This window comes from Lotus japonicus, chromosome 3, assembly GCF_012489685.1.
Source record: "Lotus japonicus ecotype B-129 chromosome 3, LjGifu_v1.2".
Lineage (NCBI taxonomy): Eukaryota > Viridiplantae > Streptophyta > Magnoliopsida > Fabales > Fabaceae > Lotus > Lotus japonicus.
This window is the reverse complement of record NC_080043.1, coordinates 22798984-22826004: the sequence shown is the minus strand read 5'-3', so window position 1 is coordinate 22826004 and position 27021 is coordinate 22798984. Positions and strand designations below refer to the sequence as shown.

The 27021-nt window shown below is 36.8% G+C and overlaps 1 protein-coding gene across 2 annotated transcripts; it reads right to left on the bottom strand.

Moving 5' to 3' along the window:
* Positions 1-20108: 20108 nt before the first annotated feature.
* Positions 20109-26854, bottom strand: LOC130746953 (dolichol kinase EVAN). Of its 2 annotated transcripts, XR_009022266.1 has the most exons (14): positions 26401-26854; positions 26096-26269; positions 25898-26002; positions 25432-25502; positions 25268-25348; positions 24971-25185; positions 24106-24295; positions 23122-23187; positions 22371-22459; positions 22155-22269; positions 21491-21542; positions 21309-21409; positions 20663-20865; positions 20109-20472 (listed from the first exon to the last, which is right to left on the bottom strand). XR_009022266.1 is itself a non-coding variant. In XM_057599758.1 (13 exons), the coding sequence occupies exons 1-13, from the start codon at positions 26693-26695 to the stop codon at positions 20752-20754; spliced, it is 1668 nt and encodes a 555-aa protein (XP_057455741.1). In that variant the 5' UTR covers positions 26696-26854; the 3' UTR covers positions 20109-20751. The 2 variants fall into 2 exon arrangements, 1 of the variants encoding a protein (XP_057455741.1); XM_057599758.1 differs by having other exon boundaries at positions 20109-20865.
* Positions 26855-27021: the final 167 nt, after the last annotated feature.

Genomic DNA, 27021 nt, shown 5'->3' with positions numbered 1-27021 from the left:
AGTGGTATTGACATATCCAGCTAAATGGATAGTAGATCCGTCATGAGAGAGGGAAGGTCGAGCACTAGACTCAGGCTGGTTCCTTCTAGTCATAGAAAAAGATCTTCTAGACATGGCGGATTGGAAATCATTTGAGGACGTCCTAATAGATCTAGGGATAGAGAAGGAATTTCTCCTATCAAAGATGAGATCTACTTGGCCAGATTGGTGTTGGATGATTTCACGAAACTCAGGAGTTTCAGCAGGTTGGGCTGGAGTAGCCTTTTCCAAAGACCATTTTTCTGGAAGGGTGATATCACTCCATTGGATGGTTTTGGGCACAATAACATTGGCCTTATCATAATCTGTGAGGAAGAGGGTAGTTTCTCCAGATTTCTCACAATTGGTTCGCAAGAAATAAGATTTGATAGAGTTCATTACCTTGTATTGAACCCTGTAGATCAAAGAGATTGGAATGGAATCTTCTTTCATATCAAGGCCGTGAAGCTTGATATTTAGGAAGAGGACATCAAGGATGTTTTTATCTTCCAGACTAACAGTTAGATCTGGGAAGCAATTGAAAAAGATTGGTCCATTACTCAGGCTGGTTTCAACCGTTCCTAAGAGGGAGTCATGGAATTGATTATGTCTAACATCCCTAAGACAAAGGAGTACAGCGATGTCAAGAGATTTCCTGGTTAGGGGTTTAAGACCAACTTGAACACTACCTATATGAAGATAGTTGAAGTTCTTGCTGATATGTTCTTTGATGCTTTTCTCGGAAAGCAGATGGATTTCTTCATCATCAGATCTGAGCTTGTAGGTTTGCTCAACGGTTTTGATAATGAAATCTGATCGTTTGAAAAAGGATCCGTTTGGTTTGTAGATCTCAGCATGAGAAATTTTTGGAATTTCCCAGTTGTCAAGATCTTGATTGATATCTTCAAAATGAATTTCTTCTTTGAAGACAGATTTGGATAATTGATTGGATTGATGAGGATGATCGATAGAAGAAGAAGAGGGTTGGGAAGATCTGAAAGAAAGCTTAGAAGAGAAAGAGCGAAGCATCATGAAAGATAGATCTTCCTCACCCGTAAGTATCATCGCCATCACCTGGTTCTATAGAAACAGATAAATAAATTAGAATTATAAGTTATGTTCTGTATTGTTCTTAATAGTTGAGCAGTATAGATCTGGATCAGACTTAAGCCACCACAAAAAGAAACTAAACAAGGACATTAAAAATATTTAGAACTTAATAACATGTCTGTAGTATGGCCAATATAGACTTACTGCCACACAGGGACTTACTGCCTTCAACGCCTCCGCTGCAGAGATGATCATAAGTCTGAATAGTAATAATCCTAGAAGATGTTCAAAAGAGCTTTCATTTTAGTTTAGTTCAAAGTGTACTACCAGTCCAGATCCCGACCATAGTGCTTAATTATATAAGAACAGAACAGAGAAATAACTTATATCTAACATATTTAGCATGTTCCTACTTCCCCATCTAGAAACCCCTGGAGAAACTTCTGATTTCATTGGAGCAATCACTACTGAATTCGTCATCGACAAAGGAAGTATCAAGGCAGATTTCTACTCTGACCGATGGACTCAGCAAAGAAAATGGTTCTTTGCAAAGTATCAGGGTGAAAAGAGAAAGAAGATCCAAGAAAAATTCTATGGGTTCCTTGAGAAAACCCAGCAAAACATCTTCTTTTTTGAATGGTTTCAAGATTATGCCAACAAGAATTGGAAATCTTACCCCTTCCAAATTGACATGGTTAAATGGCAGCATAAGGATGGAAAAGAAACCCTTTCTAACCTGCCACCTAAAACTCCTTTCCTTCTTAGAATCGCAGGGATTTGGGTACTTTCTGCGAACAATTCGGAATTCAAGGTTGTCCCAAGAAACCTAAACCCAGAAAGCAAGATCCTCCTCCCAAACAACAATGGAGAAAGAGATCTAGCAGGAATGATCATAGGAAACCCAAGCCTAGATCAAAACCCCAATCTTCGCAAATTCCAAAGAACCCTCCTGAGACTAGACCCTCTCAAGGAAAAGATGTTACCTGCTACAACTGCGGCAAGCCGGGCCATATTAGCAGGTATTGCAGACTCAAAAAGAGAATCTCTGAGCTTCATCTTGAACCTGAGATCGAGGACAAGATCAACAATCTCCTCATTCAAACTTCTGATGAAGAAGAATCTAATCCTTCGGATTCTGAGGTCTCTGAAGACCTAAATCAAATTCAGAATGATGATTCTCAATCATCATCTTCCGTCAATACCTTGTCCATCAACACTTTGACCAATGAACAAGATCGATAATTATCCCACCAACCTTTGAGCTGGCCACAGAAACCAGCAACCAAGACTTCAACGATAAGAGATTCAGGACAATTGTTGGCGGTAACATAGGCAGTGGCTACCATAGTCATATTTTGGAGGATTTTGGTGATGCCATACTCGTTTTCACCATCAATATTCCATTCATAGACATTGTTGGCACTGAAGCTTTTGAAGTTTGAAGATTCTTCTAAAAGAAGATCAGGAGCAGTAGCTCTAGGATAGTAGAGCTTGGTTTCTTTTCTCCACTGATTCTTAGAATTGTGAATGACAGTATTGACCGGAATACTCTTGATATATATATATATATAAGAGCCTGCAGATTCATGAGATGAGGACTAAGGTTTAGGGCGGCTGTTCGTGGCAACTTCTATGTCGGGAGAAGGTGTAGGGCTTTAGGTTTTGAAGTTATTTGATATATTTATTTATTGTGAATTATTAAATACACTCTTAGTCCATCGGTAAAATAGTCCACTCTATAATTACTCATAACTTTGAATTTCAACGCATACTTCTAATATGATTTCGATCCTTGTATTTTTCTCATCTCTTTTTTATTTCTTCCAATTTTGCATGTTCGGAGTGCGTATAACACCATTAACACACATGTATCTAGTAGCGAGTCTCGCTATATAATTATTTATACTGATTTTTAGTAAATAAATAAGAGAATCCAAAGATCAATTTGAGGATTAAATGAGTCCTCTTAGGTTCTTTGGTTTTTTTTATAGGCAAATGTTAATTGTTATAAATGTTAGTAAATTAATCTCTCCTCCGGGTTTGAACCCTAGACCCTTCACCCTTCATCTCACTCAACCCTTATGTCCCTAGCTCTTACCACTTGAGCTATCCTTCGGGGACCTCTTAGGTTATTTGGTAAAAACAATAAGTTTCAATTATAAATTTGAGTATAAAACTGATTTGAAATGACGACAAATCGCAAAATAAATAATTTAAAAGAAGCAAATGAAACAAGAAATAAAGATAATGTTTATACAATCTTCAAATAAATAAAGTTTAACAAAAGATTCATAATCTTTTCCTCCTTGAATGCTTGTTGTCTTCATTTTCGACTTAAGCGTTTTAGAGTTAATTATAGCAAACTGATTGTGAACCCTAAATGGAACATGCTAAAAATACCTATTTAAAGGCTTAAATCCTAACTACTATCCAACAGACAAATAACTAGAATGAAACACATGTTCTTTGACTTGCTTTGAGTTCCACATGCGTCCTTTAAACTGTAACTTCCATAACCTCTATATTTGTTAAGTCGAAGAATGAATCTTCCGAGATCAACAAATAATGATATTTTCCACTTTTAGATTCAACAAGAAATCGAAAATTGACTTTGTTCTGTTAGAACAACAACACGAATACAAATCAAAGTAGAGAGAAACATACAAAAGCTTTGTTCACGCAGTTCGGCCAAAATGCCTACCTCTACGACTATAGAGCACCTATAGTTCTGTTTATTTATTCACTTCTGAATACAATCACTCAGCAATTGCAATTTCTCTCAATTGCACTAGTGCCTCTTGTGTTTTACGGTTACATTGTTATCCTATTTATAGTAGATTCTATTGATCTCTATTTTACAATAAAATCCTAATAAATCCTATAACAATCCCTTAAAACCTTTTACAATAAGCATTAAATCAAATCCTAATAAACTAAATATTTTAGTCCAAAATATAATGAGTCAAATGTCAACAATCGCCACCTTGGCGAATTCTGAACTCCCCTATGAAGATCTGCTGCTTTAGCTTCCTGATTCTGATTTCTGGGATTGTGAGCCCCCTCTACTTAACACTGGAGAACATGCAACAAGTTCAAGCAATACTTAAACTTGTCATTGGTGGCTGGCTTGGTCACCATGTCCGCTGCATTCTCTGATGTGTGAACCTTGTGAAGTAATATCTGTCTGGACGCCAACAGCTCCCTGATCTTGTGGAACCTCACATCAATATGCTTGGTTCTAGCATGATACACCTAATTGTTCGCTAAATAGATAGCACTCACACTATCACAATGCAATTGAACTCCACCTTGCTCAACACCCAACTTTTTCACTAACCTTCTAAGCCACAATGCTTCCTTGGCAGCTTCAACTACTGCCATGTATTCTGCCTTAGTTGTAGACATAGCTACTATAGATTGAACTGATTAATTCCAACATATAGGTCCCCCTGCAAGAGTAAAGACATATCCTGTTGTAGACCTCCTATATTCCAGATCACCTGCATAGTCAGAATCCATATATCCCACAACTGATGGAACAACACCTTGCTCTCTACAGAACATGATACCGCAACCCGTTGTACCCTTCAAGTACCTTAGGATCAACTTGACTGCTTCCCAATGGTGCTTCCCTGGCTTGGATATGAACTTGCACACTTGACTAACTGCTAGTGCCAAATTCGGTCTAGTGCAAAATATAGCATATATCAAACAACCAACTGCACTGGCATAAGGAATCTTAGACATACCTTCAATCTCTGAGTCAGTCTTCGGACATTATGCCAAAGAAAGCTTAAAATGATTCTCCAATGGAGTACTCACATTATTTTCCTTGCTCAAGTCAAATCTGCTCAAAATGCCTTCAGCATAGCTCTTCTAAGACAACCATAATTTTTAGCGTCTCTGTCCCTGTGAATTTCCATCCCAAGAATCTTCTTTGCAGCACCCAGATCCTTCATGTCAAACTCCTTACCCAACTTGGTCTTCAACTCATTTACATCATGTAAATGGTTGGCAGCAACCAGCATATCATCAATAAAGTAACAGGAAAATAAAAGAGTCATCATCAAGGCTCCTCACATAAACACAGCAATCATAGTCACACCTTCTATAGCCAATCCGGAGCATGTATGAATCAAAACGCTTGTACCACTGCCTTGGAGGCTGCTTCAAGCCATACAAAGACCTCTTAAATTTGCAAACAAGTCTGTCATCTCCAGTTTCACTGGATCACTCTGGCTGCTCCATGTAATTGCTCCTCTAAATTACCATGGAGGAAGGTTGTTTTCACATCCATCTACTCTAAGTGCATATCCCTGCTGGCTACCAAAGCTAATATTGCCTTGATAGAAGTTTGTCTAACCACCGAGCTGAAAATCTCATCATAATCAATCCCCTTCTGCTGTGAATACCCCTTTGCAACTAGGCGAGCCTTGAACTTTTCCTCTTTTTTTTATGTTACTGCTGGCTTTTTCTTGTACACCCACTTGCAACCAATAGCTCTCTTTTCATTTGGCAACTGAACAAGATCTCATGTCTCATTCTTTTTCAAGGACTCCATCTCCTCCATCATAGCAGTCATCCACTTATCTTTCTCCTGGCTAGCCATAGCCTCAGGATAAGTAGAGGGGTCTCCTGAGCTGGTAAGAAGGGAATATGCTGCTAAGTCTTCAAACCCATATCTCATTGGAGGTGTAATACGACGAGGCTCCCTATCACGCACAAGTGTACTCCACCTGAATCTGAGCCTGGTTCACTCTGCTGTTGGGCTACAATCTCCCTAGGACTCACTGGTGTCTCCTCAATGTCCATCTGAATCTTGTCCTGACTAGAATTTTCTACCTCAGTATCTGGCACAACTGTCACATCTGACTGTTTCAACATTGACTGCTCATCAAATACAATATCTATATTGACAACCACCTTCCTCTTGACTTGATCCCACAACTTGTATCCCTTCACACCTTTATTACAATCAGTAAAGATGCACTATTTTGACTTTGGGTCAAGTTTAGACCAATCCTCACTTGAAATATGCACATATGCTGGACACCCAAAAATCCTCAAATTACTGAGATCAATGGGGTTACCTGTCCACATCTCATCTGCAACTTTTCCATCCAAAGAAGCTCGTGGTGACGTGTTGGCTAGATAGCATGTCATATTGATTGTTGCTGTCCAGAAACCTTTTGAAAGACCAGCCTTCAACCGAAGGCACCTTGCCTTCTCTGTCAGAGTCATGTTCTCCTCACATAAATGCATGAAGTTCTTGTTGGTGTATTCAGTTCCATTATCAGACTGCAAATAATTTATTTTTCTCCCTGTCTGATTCTCAACCTCTGCTTTCCACAATTTGAACTTGGCAAAGACCTCAGATTTATATTTCATAAAATAAACCCAGACCTTACGAGAAAAATCATCAGTAAATGTCACAAAGTACCTGAAACCTCCAACGGAGAACTCTTTTGTAGGCCCCCAGACATCAGAATGGACATAGTCTAAGATTCCCTTGGTCTTGTGCTGCCAGGTCTTGGAACGAACTCTACATTGTTTCCCAAGAACACAATACTTGCACAATCCAACTGTGCAACTGCGAACACCCTTCAGCAAAATCCTCTTATGTAGTTCCATCATCCCACATTCACTGAGATGACCCAAGCGCATGTGCCACAGTTTGGTTGCATGATCATCAGTTACAACAGATGCTACATCACTCATAACTATGCCTCCCAAAAACTTATAAATGTTGCTTGCAGTCCTCTTTGCTCTCATCATTGTCATTGCACCCTTGCTAACCCTTAAGATGTCTCTATTCCCCTAAGACTTGAATGAATACCCATTTGCCTGAAGAGTTCCCAGAGAAATCAAGTTCTTTGTCACCTCTAGAACATAACGCACCTGAATCAACGTGCGCACGCCACCATCATCCAAAGCAATTTTAACTTGTCTCATTCCCTTGATGATACAAGGTTTATCATTACCTAAATAGACATAACCAAAATCACCTAATTTAAATGAGTTGAATCACTCCCAGTGCGGCGTCATATGATAGGAGCATCCAGAATCAAGAACCCATGCATCAGTGCACTTTACAGATGTAACACAAAGCAAATCATCCTCACTGCAAGAACCATCAGACTGAACTACATTTGCTGAACTGATGTTGCCTGACTTGCTGACTTGTTTGGACAGTCCCTCTTCCAATGCCCAATTTGCTTGCAACCATAACATTCTGCTATTTTTCTGTCCTTGGACTTTAATATCTTCTTTTTTCCAGAATCCACTGCTTTACCCTTACCTCTTCCGCGATCTTGAACTCCCTTCACAAACAGACCTTCACCTGAACTTCCTCCACCTTCTTCGACACTATGGCGGCGTTGTGTGTGTTGCAAAAGTGTAGAAGAAATAGAATCCAACGTGATTGAGTCCTTCCCGTAGGTGAGAGTGGTCACTAAGTGATCGTAAGAGCCTGGTAAAGAGCACAACAAAATAATAGCCTTATCCTCATCGTCCACTATCACACCAAGCCGTGCCAGATCGGCGAGGATGCTGTTGAAAGCGTAGACATGAGCCTGCAAATCTCATCCTTCCTGCATCTTCAGGTTGTAGAGACGCTGCTTCACAAAAAATTTGTTCATGAGTGTCTTCGACAGGTTCAAACTTTCCAATTTTTCTCAGACATCCTTCGGAGTTGTGAGATCCAGGATATGATTCATCACGTCATCAGAAACGCAAAGTCTTATCAAACCTGCAACCTTCTCCTTCATATCGTTCCAATCAAGAGTTGCGAAGTTCGCCGGTTTCTCATCGCGCAACGCCTTCTGTAAACTTTGCTGAGCCAACAAATCCTTAACCTTCCTCTGCCATAGTCCGAAATTGCCGGTTCCATCGTACCGCTTCGCACCTCCAGGGTTAGTCGTCATCTGATACCAATTGTTAGAACAACAACACGAATACATATCAGAGTATAGAGAAACACACAAAAGTTTTGTTCACGCAGTTCGGCTAAATTGCCTACCTCTGCGACTATAGAGCACCTATAGTTCCGTTTATTTATTCGCTTCTGAATACAATCACTCAGCAATTGTAATTTCTCTCAATTGCACTAGTGCCTCTTGTGTTTTAGGGTTACATTGTTATCCTATTTATAGTGGATTCTATTGATCTCTATTTTACAATAAAATCATAATAAATCCTATAACAATCTCTTAAAACCTTTTACAATCCACATTAAATCAAATCCTAATAAACTAAACATTTTAGCCCAAAATATAATGAGTCAAATCTCAACATGTTCGAATCCCATCTCAATCTTATTTTTGAGCCTTCAATCGATAAACATGTCTACAACTCTTCGACTCTATCTTCGAGTGTCAAACCCCAAATATTTTAGTCGAAGTTCCTCTTCCAATCTAATTAGAATTCAACTAAAATTTTTAAGGTAACAATAATATATATGTACGCAAGATGGAAAATGCGAGACCACATGATGATATTGATACCTCTGTATTTATGGATTTACCTTTAGATTCTTACTTTGGATTTTTTTTTCTAAAGAAAATTCGCAAGAAGACATCTCGGAAAAATCCTCATAAAATCATATTTGCGACAAATTTTTACTACCAAAAAATTAACAGCCCCAGATTTTTGTACTAGGGGTCTAAAGGTGGTGTTGCAAATGCCTTGGTGTTATCCTCTTCACCTTGTGATCTTTGTGAAGCTGTCATTGCATGCGTGTTAATTGGATATGTCATTTATCGGTTATGGGAATTTCATTTAAATCTTAGTGAATCTAGCTCCACACTCTGAGAGTGTTCAGTGAAATCTTGTGTATAAAGCTGATCCAGTAATAAAGAATACATTGACTAATGTTTAAAATGTGAAATATTTTCCCATGTCCATTAATTTTAGATATGTTTAAACTTTAATGCATGTATTGTTGCTATACATATATGCAAGTTGTTTCCGCGTGTACCATTCAGCTTACTCACTAGCTGGCCCTCCATGGATTCTCTTCATCTGGATTAATTATTTAATTTGACTGTACGCGTGTGTTATGTGTAGTGCTAGTACTGTGAGGAAGTTTCATCCAAATCAATGTCGTCACGGATTGAAATCTTATACGTATCCAATCCCTTAATCGTTTTTTTTTTCTTACCAATAAATTTTTTAACTCGTATGTTTATACTTTATACCAGTTTCACACATTTTACTTTTGGCCAAAATTTCATTGTTGAAACAGAAAATAAAATTGAGACACTATTTATTTGAGATCAAAAGTTTATAATTCTGGTCGCATAACTACAATGTTCAAGAAATGCCACAGTCATTCATTATTCTTAAGAAAGAGTTTTGTTTTAGGCTTAATTGCACTTTTGGTCCCTGATCTATCATGATTGTGTGATTTGACTCCCTCATGTTTAAAACGAGCGATTTTGATCCCTCAAGTTCTAATTTGTGAAAATTGTGTCCCTCCGTTAAATAGCCGTCCAAATTTGGACGGAAGTTGCCACCTGGCACTATTATTTACACCACCATGACGTGTATCTGCTAATTACACCACCATCCAAATTTAAAAATCTTAACTTATTTAATTTTAATCCTAATCAAATTATTAATCTCTAATCTTCCTCCATCTTCATCTCCATCTCCAAGCAATCTATAACATCAACAAAAAAAACAAATCCAAAAACGAACAAAAAACACAAATCCAGAAAAGGAACGAGTAAAGGAATCCATTGAACCATTGCTTTTCGTATCATGGAAATCTCAACTTTCTAGACACACATTTGATATATTCTTCATTCATCACACTAAATAAAATCAATCTTCATTCATCTGACTGGAAAAAAAATCAATTTTTAACCCTAATTTATCTAGAGCACGGGTGAAAGGATGCAAATGGCCAATTATTTGACCCAGATCTGCTTTTCACCCAAAAATTGTAATTGTTTTCTTCCCTGAACAAATTGGCAGCCGCTCAAAGAGAAAGAGAGAACGATTTGAGAGAAAAGAAAAAAACAGAGAAGAAAGGAAGAGGGAGAGAGCGATCGAAAAACGAGATGGAGAGAGCCAGGATTTGCCTTTGGTTTAAGGATCGATATGGATCTATTTGGGTTTGCCCCATCGGTGACAAACCCACACCCCCCACATTCGAATCCGACCCAAATCAAACAACAAAATCCCAACATGAATCTGTTAATCATCAAACCCAGCAACTAGTTTTTTTCTTTTCTATTTTGCAGAGTGAAATTCACATTGATGTAAATCTAGTTTGTCTCATTTTGGATTTCTGAGTTTTGGATTTTTTTTTTCTAGGTTGGGTTCTGGGTTTGATGATGGAGATTGGGTCTTCTGAAAAATGTTGGTGTCTTCTGAAAAATGAAGAACAGATGAGAGGTATGGAGAAGCTGAGGAAGAACGTGATAGATTTTAATTTCATTTTTTGAATTTTTTAATTTTAATTTTTTATATACTGAAGTGGCACCCAGGTGGCGTACTTAGCATAGCCACGCCATTAATGAATGCCAACTGAGCAACTTCCGTCCAAATTTGGACGGTTATTTAACGGAGGGACACAATTTTCACAAATTGGAACTTGAGGGATCAAAATCGCTCGTTTTAAACATGAGGGAGTCAAATCACACAACCATGATAGATCAGGGACCAAAAGTGCAATTAAGCAAATGAAGTGCAACTTGATGTCCTAGCTAGAAATCTAGAATAGGGTAGGGAAGAGAAGGACGATTAATATCTACTCGCTAGCTAAGAGCCAGAAAACTTTCAGATGAAGCATATCAATGACAATTATATTGATTATTATTTTATGTATTGAAAATGTGTTAGGTATACCCAAAAATATCTATGGAGATTCGAGAGTGTATTACATATTGTGTTAGTATCCTACAACATGTGTTGAGAAATATTATATTTAATCAATTATATGGGCCGCGATGTTGGCTCTTCAGAGAAAGCGGTGTTTGGGTTTATTTCTAGGTTTTTGGCATCCCCGAGCTTCCTGTCCTTTTCTTTCATCGGTGTTGGCGAGCTCGCTAAGGCTATGGTCACCTTCCAGCCTCGACGCTTTCTTTCCTTCTTGCTGGTGTTGATGAGTTTCTTCCCGAAGAATGCTGGGTCAGGAGGTGGACAAGAGACAGTCCTGACAATTGGTGTCTGTGCTTTGCTCGATAGTCCTCTTTGCTTTTTCTTTGGTTTCTTTTGGTTTTACTCTATCTCTTTTGGTTTCGTAGGCTTTGTTCTTAGCTCTATGGCGTTCTTGGGTTCTGTTGTTCGGTGGGTTTTTGGTGTTAAAGCATACTTGTATGAATTTCTGAAAAGTTATCATCTTTAACCTGTGGGCATGTGGGGTCTGAGATTCTAACGCTAAACTCAAGAGTAGATTAATCAATTTCCTTTGTCTGATCAGCTTTGCATTAATCTCTCTGCTGTTTTCATGAATGATTTTGATGGGAGAGAAACTTTCTGGAATTCATTTATGAGCTAATAGTACTAAGCAATGAGGTTGCTTCTTTTGCTAAGAATCCTGAAATTGAGATAGGTGCTTTTGATGAGTTCGCCATGCTGGTTGAGAAATTCGCACCTATCTTCATTGATTTGTGGGACAAAAGCACAATCTTGGATAAGTCAGCTATTAGAAAGTCGTTGGAATCTATTGAGAATGAGCTTTACTGTGTTAAAGCTTTGATCAGAAGTCCTTATTTGAAAGAGCCAGTTAAACAAATTGAGGACATAACTCATGATCTTGGTGATCATTTGGTTTCTTAGGCTTTGTTCTGAGCTCTATGCCATTCTTGGGTTATTAGATCTATACTTGTATGTTTGTGGTTTTTTTAGAGGTTATTGGGAGGGTTTTGCTATAGAGGTTGAGCTTGTAGTCAGCTTTTGTTGATGTAGTAACTGTACCCATGTTGAGAGGAGATGTTTCTCAACACTCTATCCTTATTTATATAATCATATTTATCTTTAAAAAAAAATCAATTATATGAATGTATTAACTTTAAAATTATTTATTTTACTCTCAAAATTAAATCAAAGTTATCAACCTCGAGATCCTACAAACTCATTTAAAGTAATTAGTAGACTCGACTCTAACCTTGTAAGAGAGTTTAAGTAAACATGTCATGGAGCTAGTACAATGATGATTTATATTGGACCATCAAAGATGCATTAACCTCCGTTCAAAAAAGTTTGTGTCGGATTTAGGACCAATTTTAATATTCATGGCGTGTTAGTGTCGGCTTTGGTGGGTAAGTTTGTAGAAAAAATGGGTTGGTCGAATATGAGGTCAATTTTAGGGTTCATATTGGGTTCTGGGACGATTTTAGGGTTCATGTCGAGTTTATGTCTGATTTTAGGGTTCAGGGTGTATCAGCGTCAGGTCGAGAAGGTCGGGATGAGTTGGCAGGAAAAATGGGTGGGTCAATTTTAGTGCTTATTTTAGGGTTCAGGTCGGGTTTAGAGTTTTGGACTGCATTTAAGGTTTAGGGCGATTCGTATTGGGTTGGTTAGTTTGACACCGAGTTGGCGACAAGTTAGTAGGAAAATTCGAACAAGTCGAGTTTAGGGTTTAGGATCGATCTTAGGGTTCAAGGCGTATCGGCACCGAGTCTGACGAGTTTGTTTAATCGGTGCCGGGTCTGGAGGTCGGTGCCGAGTCAATTCGGAATTAGGGTTTAGGAGTAAAATTTGGCTACTACTTTCTTTAACTTTGTTTCCCGTTCATTAAATTTTTTTAATTTTTTAATCAACTAGTCCTTTTGTTCCTATATATAAGTCCATTTTTATGGAAAAAATTGTTCTTAAATATAAGTCCTTTTACAATCAATGGAGCATTAATTTTTTTTCCAAAACTATCATCATATTTAATATGAAATATATAATGAGATTTTGAAATAATAACTTGGAAAGAGAAATTCATAAGAAATTAAATAAGGGTAATTTAGGAAAGTGGATAAATTTTTATACAAAATTTTTGTTTGTAACTAGTTTTCTTAATCTAAGAAAAGTAGGTAAAATGGACTTATATATAGGAACAGAGGGAATATTAAAATGATCGGATGTTGGTTTGCCTTGTCGTAGCCCATATCACCAATGGATTGTAAAGGGCCAATGCTAAAATGTCGCGGGGCTTTGTGAGCTAAAAAAGTTAGCATCACAATAAGGGGTTTGGCGAGCTAGCCCTAGAGCCATGAGCCAAGTTATGCATATTGAGAAATGACTCTCCATTATGGGCCAATACAGTAACATACAGTATCTTTCACCCACCTTTTTAAGCCAAGCATACACGTACAATAGAAATCAACTCCAAAAAGGTTTGCAACTTCATAAAGTGTCACCTCTTCTTTCCTTTTTCACTATCTGATCGGGGAGGCCGGCCAAGACTACCCTAGGGTGAGAAGGGGACGGTGAAGTGTCGGGTTGAGGGGAGCTTTGTGGAAAGGGGGGTTGGGGGTTCTTTTGACTGGGGCTAGGTAGGTGTGCGGTCCGGACACCGTGAAAGCACTTGGCTGTGAAAGCTCTAAGTGTTAGAATGAGTAAAAAACCTACCTTGGCTCCTGCGGAGGGAGCCTTTTGTACCTGATCGAGGAGTTAGAGTAGCTTCAGGCAGGGTCATTAATGCCTAGGCCCTAGGAGGTATCCCACTGTGAGATCTCATTGAGGCTTCTGCTGTCCTCAGAGTTCCAAGGGTCAGGGGTTCCTAGTAACCAGTGGCTAGGCCTCGAGCCTCATTCCTAGCCTTCTGTGTTGGGGCATAGGGTCCTCGATGGGATGGCTGAGGTGATTCACACCTTATTCTCAGTTGGTGGTAAATATCTATTAAGTGATTGGTCCCTCTCGTGTCCAACGATGAGTTGATCGTCCCCACTAGCTGGCCGAGTGCATCATCTAACCGAGGGGTGTGGTCGCTCGTGACGCTTCCTAAAACACTATCATTTTTTACAGTAATGATTCATTTCATTTCTAAATTCATCTCTAATCTTCTACATTTTAAAAGGGCAAAGAAGTCTCTCACTTAACTTAGGAAACATATCAAGCAATGAATGTTGTAATTTGTGCGTTTTCCAAGAGATAGATGATTTCTCTTGTTCCTTCATTTTGTAATTCGTGTTTTATTCTCGAAGAGACTAAGCTGCACGAGCATTTTCTATCCTAAGGAATTAATTCTAGTTTAGAAAGTGCTATCACCAAATAAACATATTCAACCATTCTTGTCTCAATGCCATTTAGGACAAAAAAGCCCTTTTAACTATTGCAGTTACTGTTGTTAGGGGCATTAAAGTAACTTAGTAACTTTTAAAGCAAATACATCAATAGGTTTAGAGAAAAAAATGATAATATTATAGCAATAGTGAAATTTGTATTTAATGTGCAAAGCCTATCACTGAGAGGGAGGGTCGTGTACATGCCTAGGTTAATTAGGCAATTGCCTAATGCCTCCAAAAATATTTAGGACTAAAAAATTAACACGTATATGATATACTACTGAAATTTAAGAGAGGTAGTAAAATAATGAAAAATTAGGTAATATTAATAGCAATATAGAAAATGCAACGTGGAAACTTAGAAGTACAATTTCAGTAATTTGTAATAGTATTTTATATTAGCAAATTTACATTTTCCAAAAAAATAAAGAAATAAAATATCCGTTATTTTTACCTCAAAATTGAAAATTTTAATTTGTGTTGCTCATAATAGTTAGTTTTTTTATAACTTATGTATCTATATTCTATAGTATTGTACAAGTTTGCTCTTCACTCATTGTTTATTATACGTTGAAGTGAATTATCAAATGAGATATTTGACATCAAATTGTTGTAAAATCTCACATTGTTTCATTCATTGTATTTCTGGTTTTATTATATTGTTTATAATTTTTATATTTATTTTGCAATATAAAACTCTTACAAATGATTTCGCAGCTCAAAAAACTAGAAGATTAATATAAAAATTGATAATTTATATGATATGTCAAGTCTCTTTAAGATTCTTATTAAAATAAAAAATTACTTCAATATTTTTACCTTAAACCCCAACATCTCTATACACAACCGTGCTGCTGAGAATAGCCAACACATGCAACTATTCAGTGAGGATGAAAGAAATACTATTACATAAGTTATAGGACTAGACTTTGGGTCAATTAGGACGATGACTTCCGTGGGTCAATTACAAAATGAACCACCATAGTGCAGTTCAATTATTTTATTGTGAAGACATAAATACCCCTAGTTCTTATAAAAATTCCATTCTTTTTCCTTTATCCTTTCCCCTCCGTAGTTACAACCGCTCCATCCAAAACCTTAATGTGCTCTGCCACATATAATCCAGAACCCACCCATATTCACTAGATTGGATAACTTGAATTCACCTGAAAATCCAGAGTTTCTCTTGTGATTTTTACCATGACCACTAGTTCTTGATTTTGAATAATTACCTCCAGTCTTGTTTACAAAGCCCTTTAACTTCTTAACAAGCTCCACCCCCCCCAAACCCCAAGGCCTTCCCTCCATTTCCAACCTCGGCATTTTAATTTTCTCTCTGCCTTACCACCTGGCATCAGGGAGTGAATATATAGCTTTAAGTCATAACCTGGGAAACAAAACAGCAACAACAAAAAATGATGGCTCTAATAATCTGAACAAGTGAACATGCAACCTTTCTATGCTTCCCTCCTCCACCTTTCCCATTAACTGCCTTCCTCTTTTATCTCTTCCTTTCCTTTTCTATTTCTGGCATCAAACCGGTGGTGTTTCTGATCCTTGAGGAAGAGAGAGAGAGAGAAACACAAGGAGAGAGAGAGCCCAGAAGAGAGAGAGGAGGGGTTGTTGATTGGAAATAGATTCAAGGATGTTTTGGTAAATTTAGATTTTTATTAACTTTAATCTCAACCTTTTAATTTAAAATTAATATATCCAATAGTTGTAAATGAACTGAACCACGGTGTGACAGTTTTTAAGTGTACCACCGAAGCCAACACCTTCAATTAGTGAGAACAAAAGAATTAAGTAGAGTTGTAATCCTACATAAAGTGAGGATTCCCGGCCCCACTTTCTAAAACATGCGTCTGTCTCTCAGTTGGGCATCACAATACCCATAACAACAAAAGGTTAGCACATGTCTCACAATCACAAGAAATTCGGCATTGAAACAATGAAAGTTAGGGGTCATAAAAAGGTTCTATTATATTATCTGATCGTTTGGGATGAGTACCCTTTGTACTCCCTATTAATATAATTTTGCTTATCTAAAAAAAATATTATTTGATCGTTTGGCTTCTATTATATCATTTTAGCATATAAAAATATTAAAATAATCACAATTTTCAACAATTTTTTTATCATGAATAATTTAAAATTATCAATGATTAAAATAATACTTATTTTCTATAAAAATGAGATTGTTCAATTCTTCTTGCCTCCGACGATGGCTTAGTTTGACTGAGCTGCGTCGACATGGTTGATGGTGGGTCTGCACAAATACATTTCGACACTTAAAACAGTGAGAGCAAAAAGAAAATTCAAAAAATTCAAAATTTTGCATAATGAGTTAAGTGTGTTCTAAATTTGAAGTCTATCATAGTGGTCAAGTTGTTAAGAAGCCTTGTATATGGTCTTATGAGACCTTGCTTGTTAGTTATTAAATGTGTCGTCATTCGATCTTAGTCAGGAAGAAATTCCTCTATTAAGTCATTGAATCCACCCGTACAATACTTAGTTACGAGACTTTGGTCGGTATGACTTGAATAACTAAGACTCATTATGCCGTTATCTAAAATTTATTTTAATATTATAAACATTTGGCTTAATTGCACTTTTGGTCCCCCAACTTTGGCCTTCCTGCGAAAATCGTCCTGGAACTTTAAAATTAGCAAAAAAGGACCCTGAAGTTTACACACGATTGCACTTTTGGTTTTCCGTCCAACTTCCGTCCAAAACCTAACAGATTGTTGGAAAATAAAAAAAAAATCAAAATCCCAGGTATTGATTGGTTCTTCATCTTTTTCAAACTTCTTCATCATTAAATCTTATAAAACCCAGAATATTCATCTTCTTGAAACAAAACCCAAAATTATTTTTTTAAAAAAAAATCTTCAAAGTCATTTTCTTTATCATTTTGGAATCAAAACAAAACCACAAGAATAAAACAAAATGCCCCAAAGAAAAGCACAAATAAAGCCAAAAACTGATTTGGATTTTCTTTTCTAAACGTAGAAAAATAATAGGGGCATTGCAATCTGCAACGAGATTCGCTCAACCAAGATTTTGCTTGTCATAAAGATTCGCTCAACCAAAAGGTGAATTCACAGGAGAAGAAAGAAAGCACAGAGCTTTTTTCACACAAACCCAAGCTCTTTTTTTTTCACACAGACCCCATCCTTTTATACACAAACACATGGGTTCCAAAAGCTTCTGGATCGGTGGCGCGGAGGCTCTGATCTAGTGCGTTTTGCACGATAATCATTCCCAGCCCATCAAAATCAGTTCCTCTGCAGCTGTATCAAAAGAAAGGGGAACCCAGAAGCAAAAACCGGAAGAGGAAGATGAAAAGGCAAAACCTTTGTCTTAGTCAATTAGCTTCTTCTTCTTCTCTTCTCCCTCATTCCTCCACACCCTTAACTCCAATTTCGATCCTCTCAATCTCAATTGAGGGGTTAGGGTTTCAACAGCTTTGCATATGGGTTTTTGTGAAGCTTTGGTGCGGTGGTGGCTGGGGGTTTTTTGTGTTGATGCTGGTTGGGGGGTGCGGTGGTGTTGACAAAATAGTAGAGGGGGATTAGAGAGAAAGATCAAATGAATGCCATAGTTCAATCCCTGCAAATCTAAAAAATTTCATGGTTATAGAGTGGGGGACTAAAAATGCAACTGACTAAATGTTATTTAATTAAAAAATTATTTTTTCAGTTAAAATTAATTTAGAAATGCCATGTCATCATTTTCAATTAGATTTTGGACGGAAGTTGGACAGAAAACCAATTTTGCAACCAGTTGTAAACTTCAGGGACGTTTTTTTTGCTAATTTTGAAGTTTGAGGACGATTTTCGCAAGAAGGTCAAAGTTGGGGGACCAAAAGTGCAATTAAGCCTAAATATTTTAACAAAAAGGATTGGTGAATATTGAAATAGTGCAAACAATTTTTTAACACCTCATTTTTGTGACGATTTTAAGAGCACTGACCATAAGAAAACTATCATAAAAGTGGGGCGTTTAAATGTAGTTTGCACTCTTTTGGTACTTGTGTACCATTGCTGATATTTTAAATATCAGATTGATGTTTCTAAAAGAAAAGCTAAAGGGGGGCTATAAAACTAGGGAAAATCAAATTTAAGATTTGACACGTATTAGTTTCGCGTGTGAAAAGTAAGCTCTAATTGTTGTTTTGGCTATGTTGTTTGGACTACACGGGCACGTACGGATGAAAAGTTGCGGATTGAATTTGATGTAAGGAAGGAGAAGATGAAGAACGACAAACGGCAACGAGATTGAAATGTGTCTCTCACAACGACAATGATACAGCTACCACATGCTAGCTCCTTTTCTATGTCCATTATTAAGAGTTTGCTATGGAAAAAATTTCATAAACACATATTGAGTTTCTTTTATCCCAAAATTATTATATACGAGTCGAAAATACATAGTTTCTTTTCCCAATGAGAAAACCTGATATAAGATGAGTCAAACATGTACAATAATCAATCATGAGAGGTAATAAAAATAAAAGATGTGAAAGGTGTTTTAATGTGATAAAAAGGACAAACAAAAAATAATGAAGAAATAAAGATATTTTCAGATAACTTTTAACTATTCATTTTTTTTCACAAGAGGAATTAATTTTTTTAGTTATAAACGAAAGTAAACAACAACAGAAGAACTAAACAATTACATCCTGACAACTAATGAAGAAGGTGTGATTCTCCTACTATGAATAATGAAAGTTAAAATATAAAATTACGCACACGTGATATTTTGAAGTTATTATAGAATAATTAAATAATTTGTTATCTTGATCATCCATATATAATTGCATACATGTTTTGATACACGATGAATAACTACTGTGCGTTAAAATCACGATAAGCAGAAATAAATTTTCTCACTTTTATAACTATCGTTTTTCATTGTGATTTTGGTTTTACTATAGTTTTTCTATTGCATATCTAAATAAATATATATAGTGTATAAATATGTTGTGACTATATTTTTTGGGGCCTTTAATATGTGATATGTCTTATCCCAACCACAATGCCTTTACAGGTACCAGTCTAGTGTACGTTTGAATGCCCAAGTTGGCAATTGACGCTTATTTAGTCCCTCTCAGGCTCTCGCGTTCAGATAGACATTGGGAGACAGTAAACAAAAAGTTTCAATTATGATGCCAATGGGAGAACATGCTTAGCTAAACGCAATCTAACGTTGGATTTTGATCAACTACGCAACTCTAACGTTGGGAGAAAATGCAAGTCTTCTAAGAGATATTATTTTTCCTTTGGTAGTACACCTAATACTCATCTCCAGCTGGCTAAGATATTTTATTAAAAAATGTTAAGTGCTGCCTCAAAATAACTATATGTTCAATAATGAATATTCATTTGTCTTTTAGAAGCTAATTATTATTATTTCTATTTTCTACAGAGTCGTTCGTGGGGTATGTGGAAGTGATGAATTAAACTCTTAAAAAGCTTGAATATTGGTTTACTTTGCTGATGAAGGCTTCGTATGGATGATGTGTCACTGTAAAAAAACTGTTTTGAGGTCTTCCAAATGTAGGGTTTACAAGAGCTTGTTTAACCATATTTTCAGTAAACATGAGACTATTCCACGTCCACAAGGATGGACTTCTAAAGTATTAAGTCTGCACATGATTGGCTATTTGACATTGACTCAATAATTGAGTTAGGTTCACTCAATTAAAGCTTTTATCATCTATTTTTTTTAATGCAAGTCTCACTTGTCTATTGTCAACACAGACAATCAAGTTAGTGTTGGCGAAAAAAAGTGAAATACAAGTATACACATAAACAATACTCGGTAAAACTGCATCTTTTGTTCCTGTATATCCTGTATAAGTATGCATGGATAACACATAAGATTCCACATTTGATACAACAAGACAAGTACAGTGTTTAACGTTTGATCCTTTCCTCACAGGGAGGGGGGTCCTGGGGGGATGCTATAGCATCAGTGACAGAGTACAGAGGCAATATGTACATAAAACCACCTCGTCCTACTTAATGACATATTTTCAACTTTCAACAGTTTCCTACCCTGCTAGCTTCTCATAAATGATTCCCTTGTACGAGGCTTCAACCGACATGTAACAATGCGCGTGAAAAAATCAAGACATCGGAAACTTCTTCATGGAGTCCACTAGCTTTCCTCTCAGTGGCTTTGCAAATTAAATATTTCATAAAAAATGGAAAATTGTCATTCCTCAGGACTATGTTGTGTGTAGGGAGGGTATAAACCCTTTTTATGAAAATTCGTATACCTATCATTTCTGTAGAGAGATACAATCAAATGTATATATACCAAACCTAGCTGTCATGTATCATAGCGTTGGTTAATAGTTATCTGACCTCTGCCAAAACAATGTGCCACAAGGCACATTTGAAGAAACCCGTCATTTCTCATCAAGGTAAATTATTTCCGGAAGAGCATGCTTTGGCTACAAACAGAGCAGACTATAGAAAAAAAGTGGTATAAACGCGTTGTCAAGTTGCGCCGTGTAGGCCTCTAACAAACCACTTACAGTCACAGCTAGAAGTAGTGAGAACCAATGCTGCAAAAAGTTGTCCACAAATGTATCAAAAAAGAACTCAATTGTCCAAAGAACAAATATTCTAGGATGGCAGACTAAATTAGTTCCTAAGTGCAAAAAAGAAATTGTTCTAGGTCAATCAGCAAAAACAAAATTACTATAAGCCTTGGTACTTATTTAGGAAGCAGGGTCATGTGGAACAAGAATGACTTGACACTCGTCTACTTAAGGTGTGAAAGAAGATCTAAAGAACAGAATTGAGATATCTTTAAATTGTCAAGGATAAACAACCTCAATCAGAATGACCTGCCTATCAGTTTTGCATGCAAATCAAGTTCCTTTGATATGTCATCAATTTCATTACTAGTGAGTTTACTAACTTCCACACTTACCCAAACCCTCCCCACCCCCCTAACACAAATACACACACTAACGAGCAGAGAAAGAGAGAAGAGAGAGAGGACCTGAGTGAGAATGTATCCAGTTGACGCGAAGAGTGGAAGGAGTAAAGAGCAAGCAGCTAGCACAGATGTTATACCAGCTGCAGTACCTTCAACTGTTTTCTCTGGTAAGAGAGAAAGCTACACATTCAAATCATGCAATGGAAGCCCCACGAAAAAAAAATCATGATAAAGAAAATACTTACTGCCAGTTTTACTCCACCTCAATACACCATACTTGTGCCCAACCATTGATGCCTAGACAATAATTAGAAAATCAATCACTAAAAAGCAGAAAAATATATATGAACTATTGAGAAAAGTTACTATTAAGTATTAACAACTTAAAGTGTTTCTGAAAAAACAAAATATAAGAGAAGAGAGACACATTGTTTAACGCTTTTCTACAGTCTGTGATTTGTCCACCAGATAAATGGTTTTCACATCATCATCATTGTTAGAGATCAATCAGTCTACTTCTACATGGAAAACTACTGACAACTAAAGCAAGAAGTCAAATTTCTTGCTTAAAAATTAGATTAGATAATGAAAAGTCATCTTGAATCCTGGGAGTATCTTCCTTGCTCCAGAATTATTGCAAGCTTGCAGTATTGAATTTCCAGACTGATTTGGGCTCTTGCATTTTATGGTTTAACCATGCACCCCATTTGACATTGTGCATTGTGATTTTTCTTACAGTTTTTTGACTTTTTCATTTTTCATAGAAGACACACTTCACCTTTTGACATTGCATAAATGTAGAAGTCCATGTTGGTTACTTGCAAAGGCCCCAAAGTTCAGCGGGTGTGTGCAATTATGCATCTCTTCTCCTTCCTAAGAAGAAGAAAAAAGAGGGGAAAGGGATCTTACCATCGTATCTCCAATTCCGAGACTCAATATCCCAGCAAAAGGAGCAAGAGGTCGATCATTGTACCCAGAAGACATCCAAATAGGGAGCGCACAACCCAGCAAGAGAGAGAAATGGCTGAGCAAAATAAATATCATCATAAAAGGGAACTAAATGCAACTATATGCATAATGCATCATATACAGTATGCTCTAGAGCTAATAGAAAGTGCACAATACCTGACAATAAGTAGATCAGAGTCACGGTGATCAGTGAATGCATTCATAAATTGATTTATTGGTTGTCCTAAGGGCCAGATTCTCCATACCTAGACCAAACAATGTTGCAAAATCAACCAAAAAAGCTTAGAGTTGTATTATTGTATACCAATCAGCCTGCTTCAAATCATTCGAGTAAACTAGGACACAATGTGTGGCCAGTAATATGAGAAATTTAACCTTGGGAGAATAAGAAAAAAAGTCTCAGGTTGCAAAGTTGAGACATTCCAAATTTTTAATCCACTTAGGTCAGAACTGAGCAAGAAATAATATGTGCTACATGTACGACAGCTTTCAATAGTTGCAATAAGAAATAAAACTACAATTCTTTGGGTAACATTGCCCAATCCTATTCTTGAGTTTAAAAACTCGCATTCATATACTCATGATTTTTAAAGGGTTCAAAAAAAATTCATGAAATCTAGAACTCCAATATAATGACATATCTTTATGAAACTTTTTGCAGCAAAAGCGTTTTATTCTTACTCATTTCCCCTTGCCCTTTCCTTTTCTTATCAACACATGCACAATACATCTTGACCACATAAGATAGTATTTAAATGGTATGCTGTTTCTTTCTTTGCAGTTTTTTCAAATTTTAAGTATCTTGAATTAGTATTGACATAATCAACAATAAAAAGTAAAACACACGGGATCCTTTTCAAAATATGATATCACTACTATTATGTCTGATGCAGTTCAAGATACTTACTCGAATAATTTCCAATATCAAGAAAACCGCCAAGGCTGCACCAAAAGCTAGATCAAGAAATTTTGGCTGAAAGCAATAGAACAGTATGTGTTATAGCTGATAAACAGTAGTATCATTGGCCAACAAAAACAAACAACTTATACCCAAAGTAGTAGTAGCCCCTATAGAAAAGGTACAAGAAATCATGATAATTATGTTTTTAAACACAATATAGAATGATCATTTTGTCCCTTTAATATTTCTTAATCGTGAATGAAAACAAACTTATCATATTAAAAAAAATCGTTAGAAGAAGGAGCCTGGGCCTCTGGGGTTAGAGAGATTTTTGATAAATATGAGAGTAAGTTTTTTTTTTCGGGGGGAGGGGGGATCTAATATTGAGGGGGAAATACATAGCTAACCCCTGAACTTACCTCCCTTTGAAGGGTTCACCTTAAATTTATAGGATTTGTGTAACATTTGATTAGAAAAATAGTTGTTAAGATATTAACAACTACATAATTTATCACACACTTGCATGCATTTTATCACAATCTTGATTGTTGATTTTCTTGTCACTAATTTATCAAAGATCAGTTATCAAATAACTTGCATGTGTTAAATAATTCTTACAAAATCTCTCATTTGTCCTCACTTTTTAATATATTTTAAAAATCCACTTCATATACAAAAAAAAAATTAGAGACTATTGAATAACTTACTCAAAAAATTAGAATGAAAAATTCATTTAAAAAAATATGGACAGGTTGAAGAATTCACATGTCTTAATCAATTAGTGGAAGTAATTTGATTAATGGTTTCCATTTAACATACAAATGGAAGGGTCTGTTGGCAAATTATAGGGAGTTTTGTAAATTATCCCCTACTTTCCAATTATATTGAAAACAAGGCACACAAAAATTCTATGAAAAAGAAAATGGATAATGGATACCAAGTGGCAGAACCCCTTTTCTATAATAGTGTAAAGAACAAGTCCAAAATTACCTGGAAGATAAGGGCAGGCGAAAACATCAAGACAGCCATCAGGTGGTAGTATTTCCGCAAAAGAATTCTCTCAATCTTACTGTTCTTGGAGATGTTATAGAATCGCAAAACAGAAACACATATTATGCAAACCCAATAGATACATAACGACAGCCTCTTGGATGGCTCTGAGAAAACAAAAGAAAGAACCCTGCAAGTAAAAGTTTCAAATATTAAAATATAGCCATCTAGCAAAAATAGCTAGTGTAATGATAAAGTGAAAAACAGTTGTTTTACACAAACTAATTTGAACCTGAGTCTACTATCATAGAATTGTATTTTAACAAGCCTAAACAAGGCTTAACAACTGAAATGCCAGGAATCCTAAATCTAGTTGAATTAGACTCGGTGTCTGCAATGACTAATTTCTATCTTCATAAATGAAATTTATTCATGAATCACGATACAGAGGGATAAAAGTAAAACTCAGGCTTCGTGTACAGCCAGCATTAGTAATTACATGATTTCGGAATTGTGTTCAGCTTAGTTAAGATACTCACATTGATAAATAAATAAAAATTAAAAACAATAGTCTACATTAGGTGTCAATTTGTGTGAATGCAGTGGAATCAGATGCTTACTATAACAATATTCTCCATGCCACAGTTTCTGGCAGAATTAGTAGCTTACGTGGCTTTATCCCACATATAAGCATGCATCAGAGCTGCCAGTATGGCATATTAGATCATGCTCAATTCGTAGTCAACAAAACTACTTTCCAAGCATCCTATTATTACCACTTTCATATTATATCAGATGACATCTGGAAACATCAGTAACATGTAGCTAACAAAATAATACAGCAAATTAGATATTCATGTCATACCAGAAAAAAGGATGCGTGTGAAACTGCTTCACCAACTGCATCCAAGATGGTACAATCACAATCAGGACAAATCCAAGGGAAGCAATAAATATAAGAGATCTCCCAAACTCATAGTATCTTCTTGATTCAGCAGAAGCTGTATTTATAGACCATTCCCATATTTGGAAGATATATTTCAAAACTATTGGATACAGCAGCAGACCAAGCACAAGCCCCTGCAGGAACAGTAGACAACTTTAACTAATCTACCTATACCAATCAATAATAAACTTCATACATTAAGGACCAAACCAATACCTGGATTATAATGCTTATCTCACTTCGACTTATTTTATATTCTGCAGTAACCAACTCTGATGACTCCAATAGTCCACATAGCTGTTAAAACGATGAAATCACCAATTACACATATACACAGGTGATGATTTTCTAGAAACAATATCACATTAAAAAGCACCAACCTTTCTGATAGTAAGCAATAACATGTCACCAAAATAGAGAACGATGCCCGCTGCCACCAAAAATGCTTCCCCTGGTATCAGGGGAAACTATGATTAATAATAGACCAGACAAATTGAAGATCCTAATCCACCATGCAATTAGGCTGAGATAAGATATGATCACCTACTGGCAGTAACGCATCATCTATACATATTTCAGATAAAGGGGGAAAACAAACACAGCAATTGACAAGTCTGCACGGATCAGAATTGGTAAAATGGAAAGTGCACTCATCTTACTTAGTTAAGGAATAAATTCATAACCTCAAGTGTCTATTTGCTACTTGGAACAACAATCGGCAAACACTAATCGCATTTTGCACCTAGATTTCTTTTTTTTAACTTTTGATCCTATGTCAGTTGTGGCAAGATTGAAATCCCTAAACACCTAGAAGAATAGTTTAAAGACCATGGATATGAAACATACCAATGGAAGCACAAGATGGGAAAATTCTGAGGAAATGCTGAATCAGCTTCACGGAGGCGAATCCATGGCAAAATACCCATGAAAGCTTCAGCACCGGGTGCAGTCCTGCAAAGGAAGAATCAGCAACAAAAAAAACAGTTAAACCAAAAAAACGCACATTCTCTCCCTAAACCCTACACAATCCAACACAACACCTACCAATTTGAGATGTTGTAGCAAGCGCCGCAATGCAGAAGACACCTTGAAAGAAAACAAAGCACAAGCTCAACCTAACACCCCAATGACCACGGCGCATCGCGAAAGCGAGGAACAAAAGCACAGTGAAGACGCTGGCAGATGTGGCCCAGTATTGCAATGTCAGATATTGAATCTCTATACATTAAAATTTCATTCACAATCACAATCACGAGTTGTTGTTGCAATTCAGTAATCAGAAAAAACAAACCAAACCAAACCCTAGGAAATGAATGCGAAAGCGAAAGCGAAAGCGGAAGTAGCAGAACCTTGGGGTTGAATTTGAGCGAGGGAGAAACCACGCGACGACTGAACGAGCTTGGAGAGGATGAGGGAAGGGAGTGTGACGGCGCCGAGGAGGATGCCGGAGGAGGCGGCGGGGCGGGTGCGGAAAGCGAAGGGGGAATTTGCGGAGTCGACGGCGATTTCGAGGAAGAAGGAGGAGAGGGCGAGGAGAGAGAGAGCGACGCCATGGGTGAGGAGAGAGAGAGGGAGAGAGTAGAGGATCTTGGAGATGAAGAAGAGGACGACGATTCTCTCGCCGGTGAAAAACGACGTCGTCATGAACGGGAAATTGGGGTTTTACGCGGGAATTTGAGGAAGAAGAGGAGATCTGTGTGAAGGAAAGGAAAGGAAAGGAAAGGGGTTTGTATTTCCTTTCCTATTCCTTTCTCAGTTTTTCTCATATCTTCTTCAAAGTCATTTCTGTGTGTGTTTAACAGTCAAATTACGCGGTATCTATTACCATTTTATTATTAATTTGTTAATTAAGATTATTGAACATTTTAATTTTTGTTGTGATGTTAAATTGCTTAGAAATTAGGTGGTGGTTTACCAAAAATAAGAACTTTGTGGAACTTTGAATGAGAATAGGAATATGAATATGGTGC

Bases quoted from the DNA above. Each gene is read 5' to 3' on its own strand.
- LOC130746953 (XM_057599758.1), bottom strand. From the start codon at position 26,695: ATGACGACGTCGTTTTTCACCGGCGAGAGAATCGTCGTCCTCTTCTTC. The intron at 25,349-25,431 runs GTTGGTGCTTTT...TCGTTTTAACAG, and splicing joins TATTGCTTACTATCAGAAAG to CTATGTGGACTATTGGAGTC. The intron at 22,460-23,121 runs GTAAGTATCTTG...TGTTTGGTCTAG, and splicing joins TGATATTGGAAATTATTCGA to GTATGGAGAATCTGGCCCTT.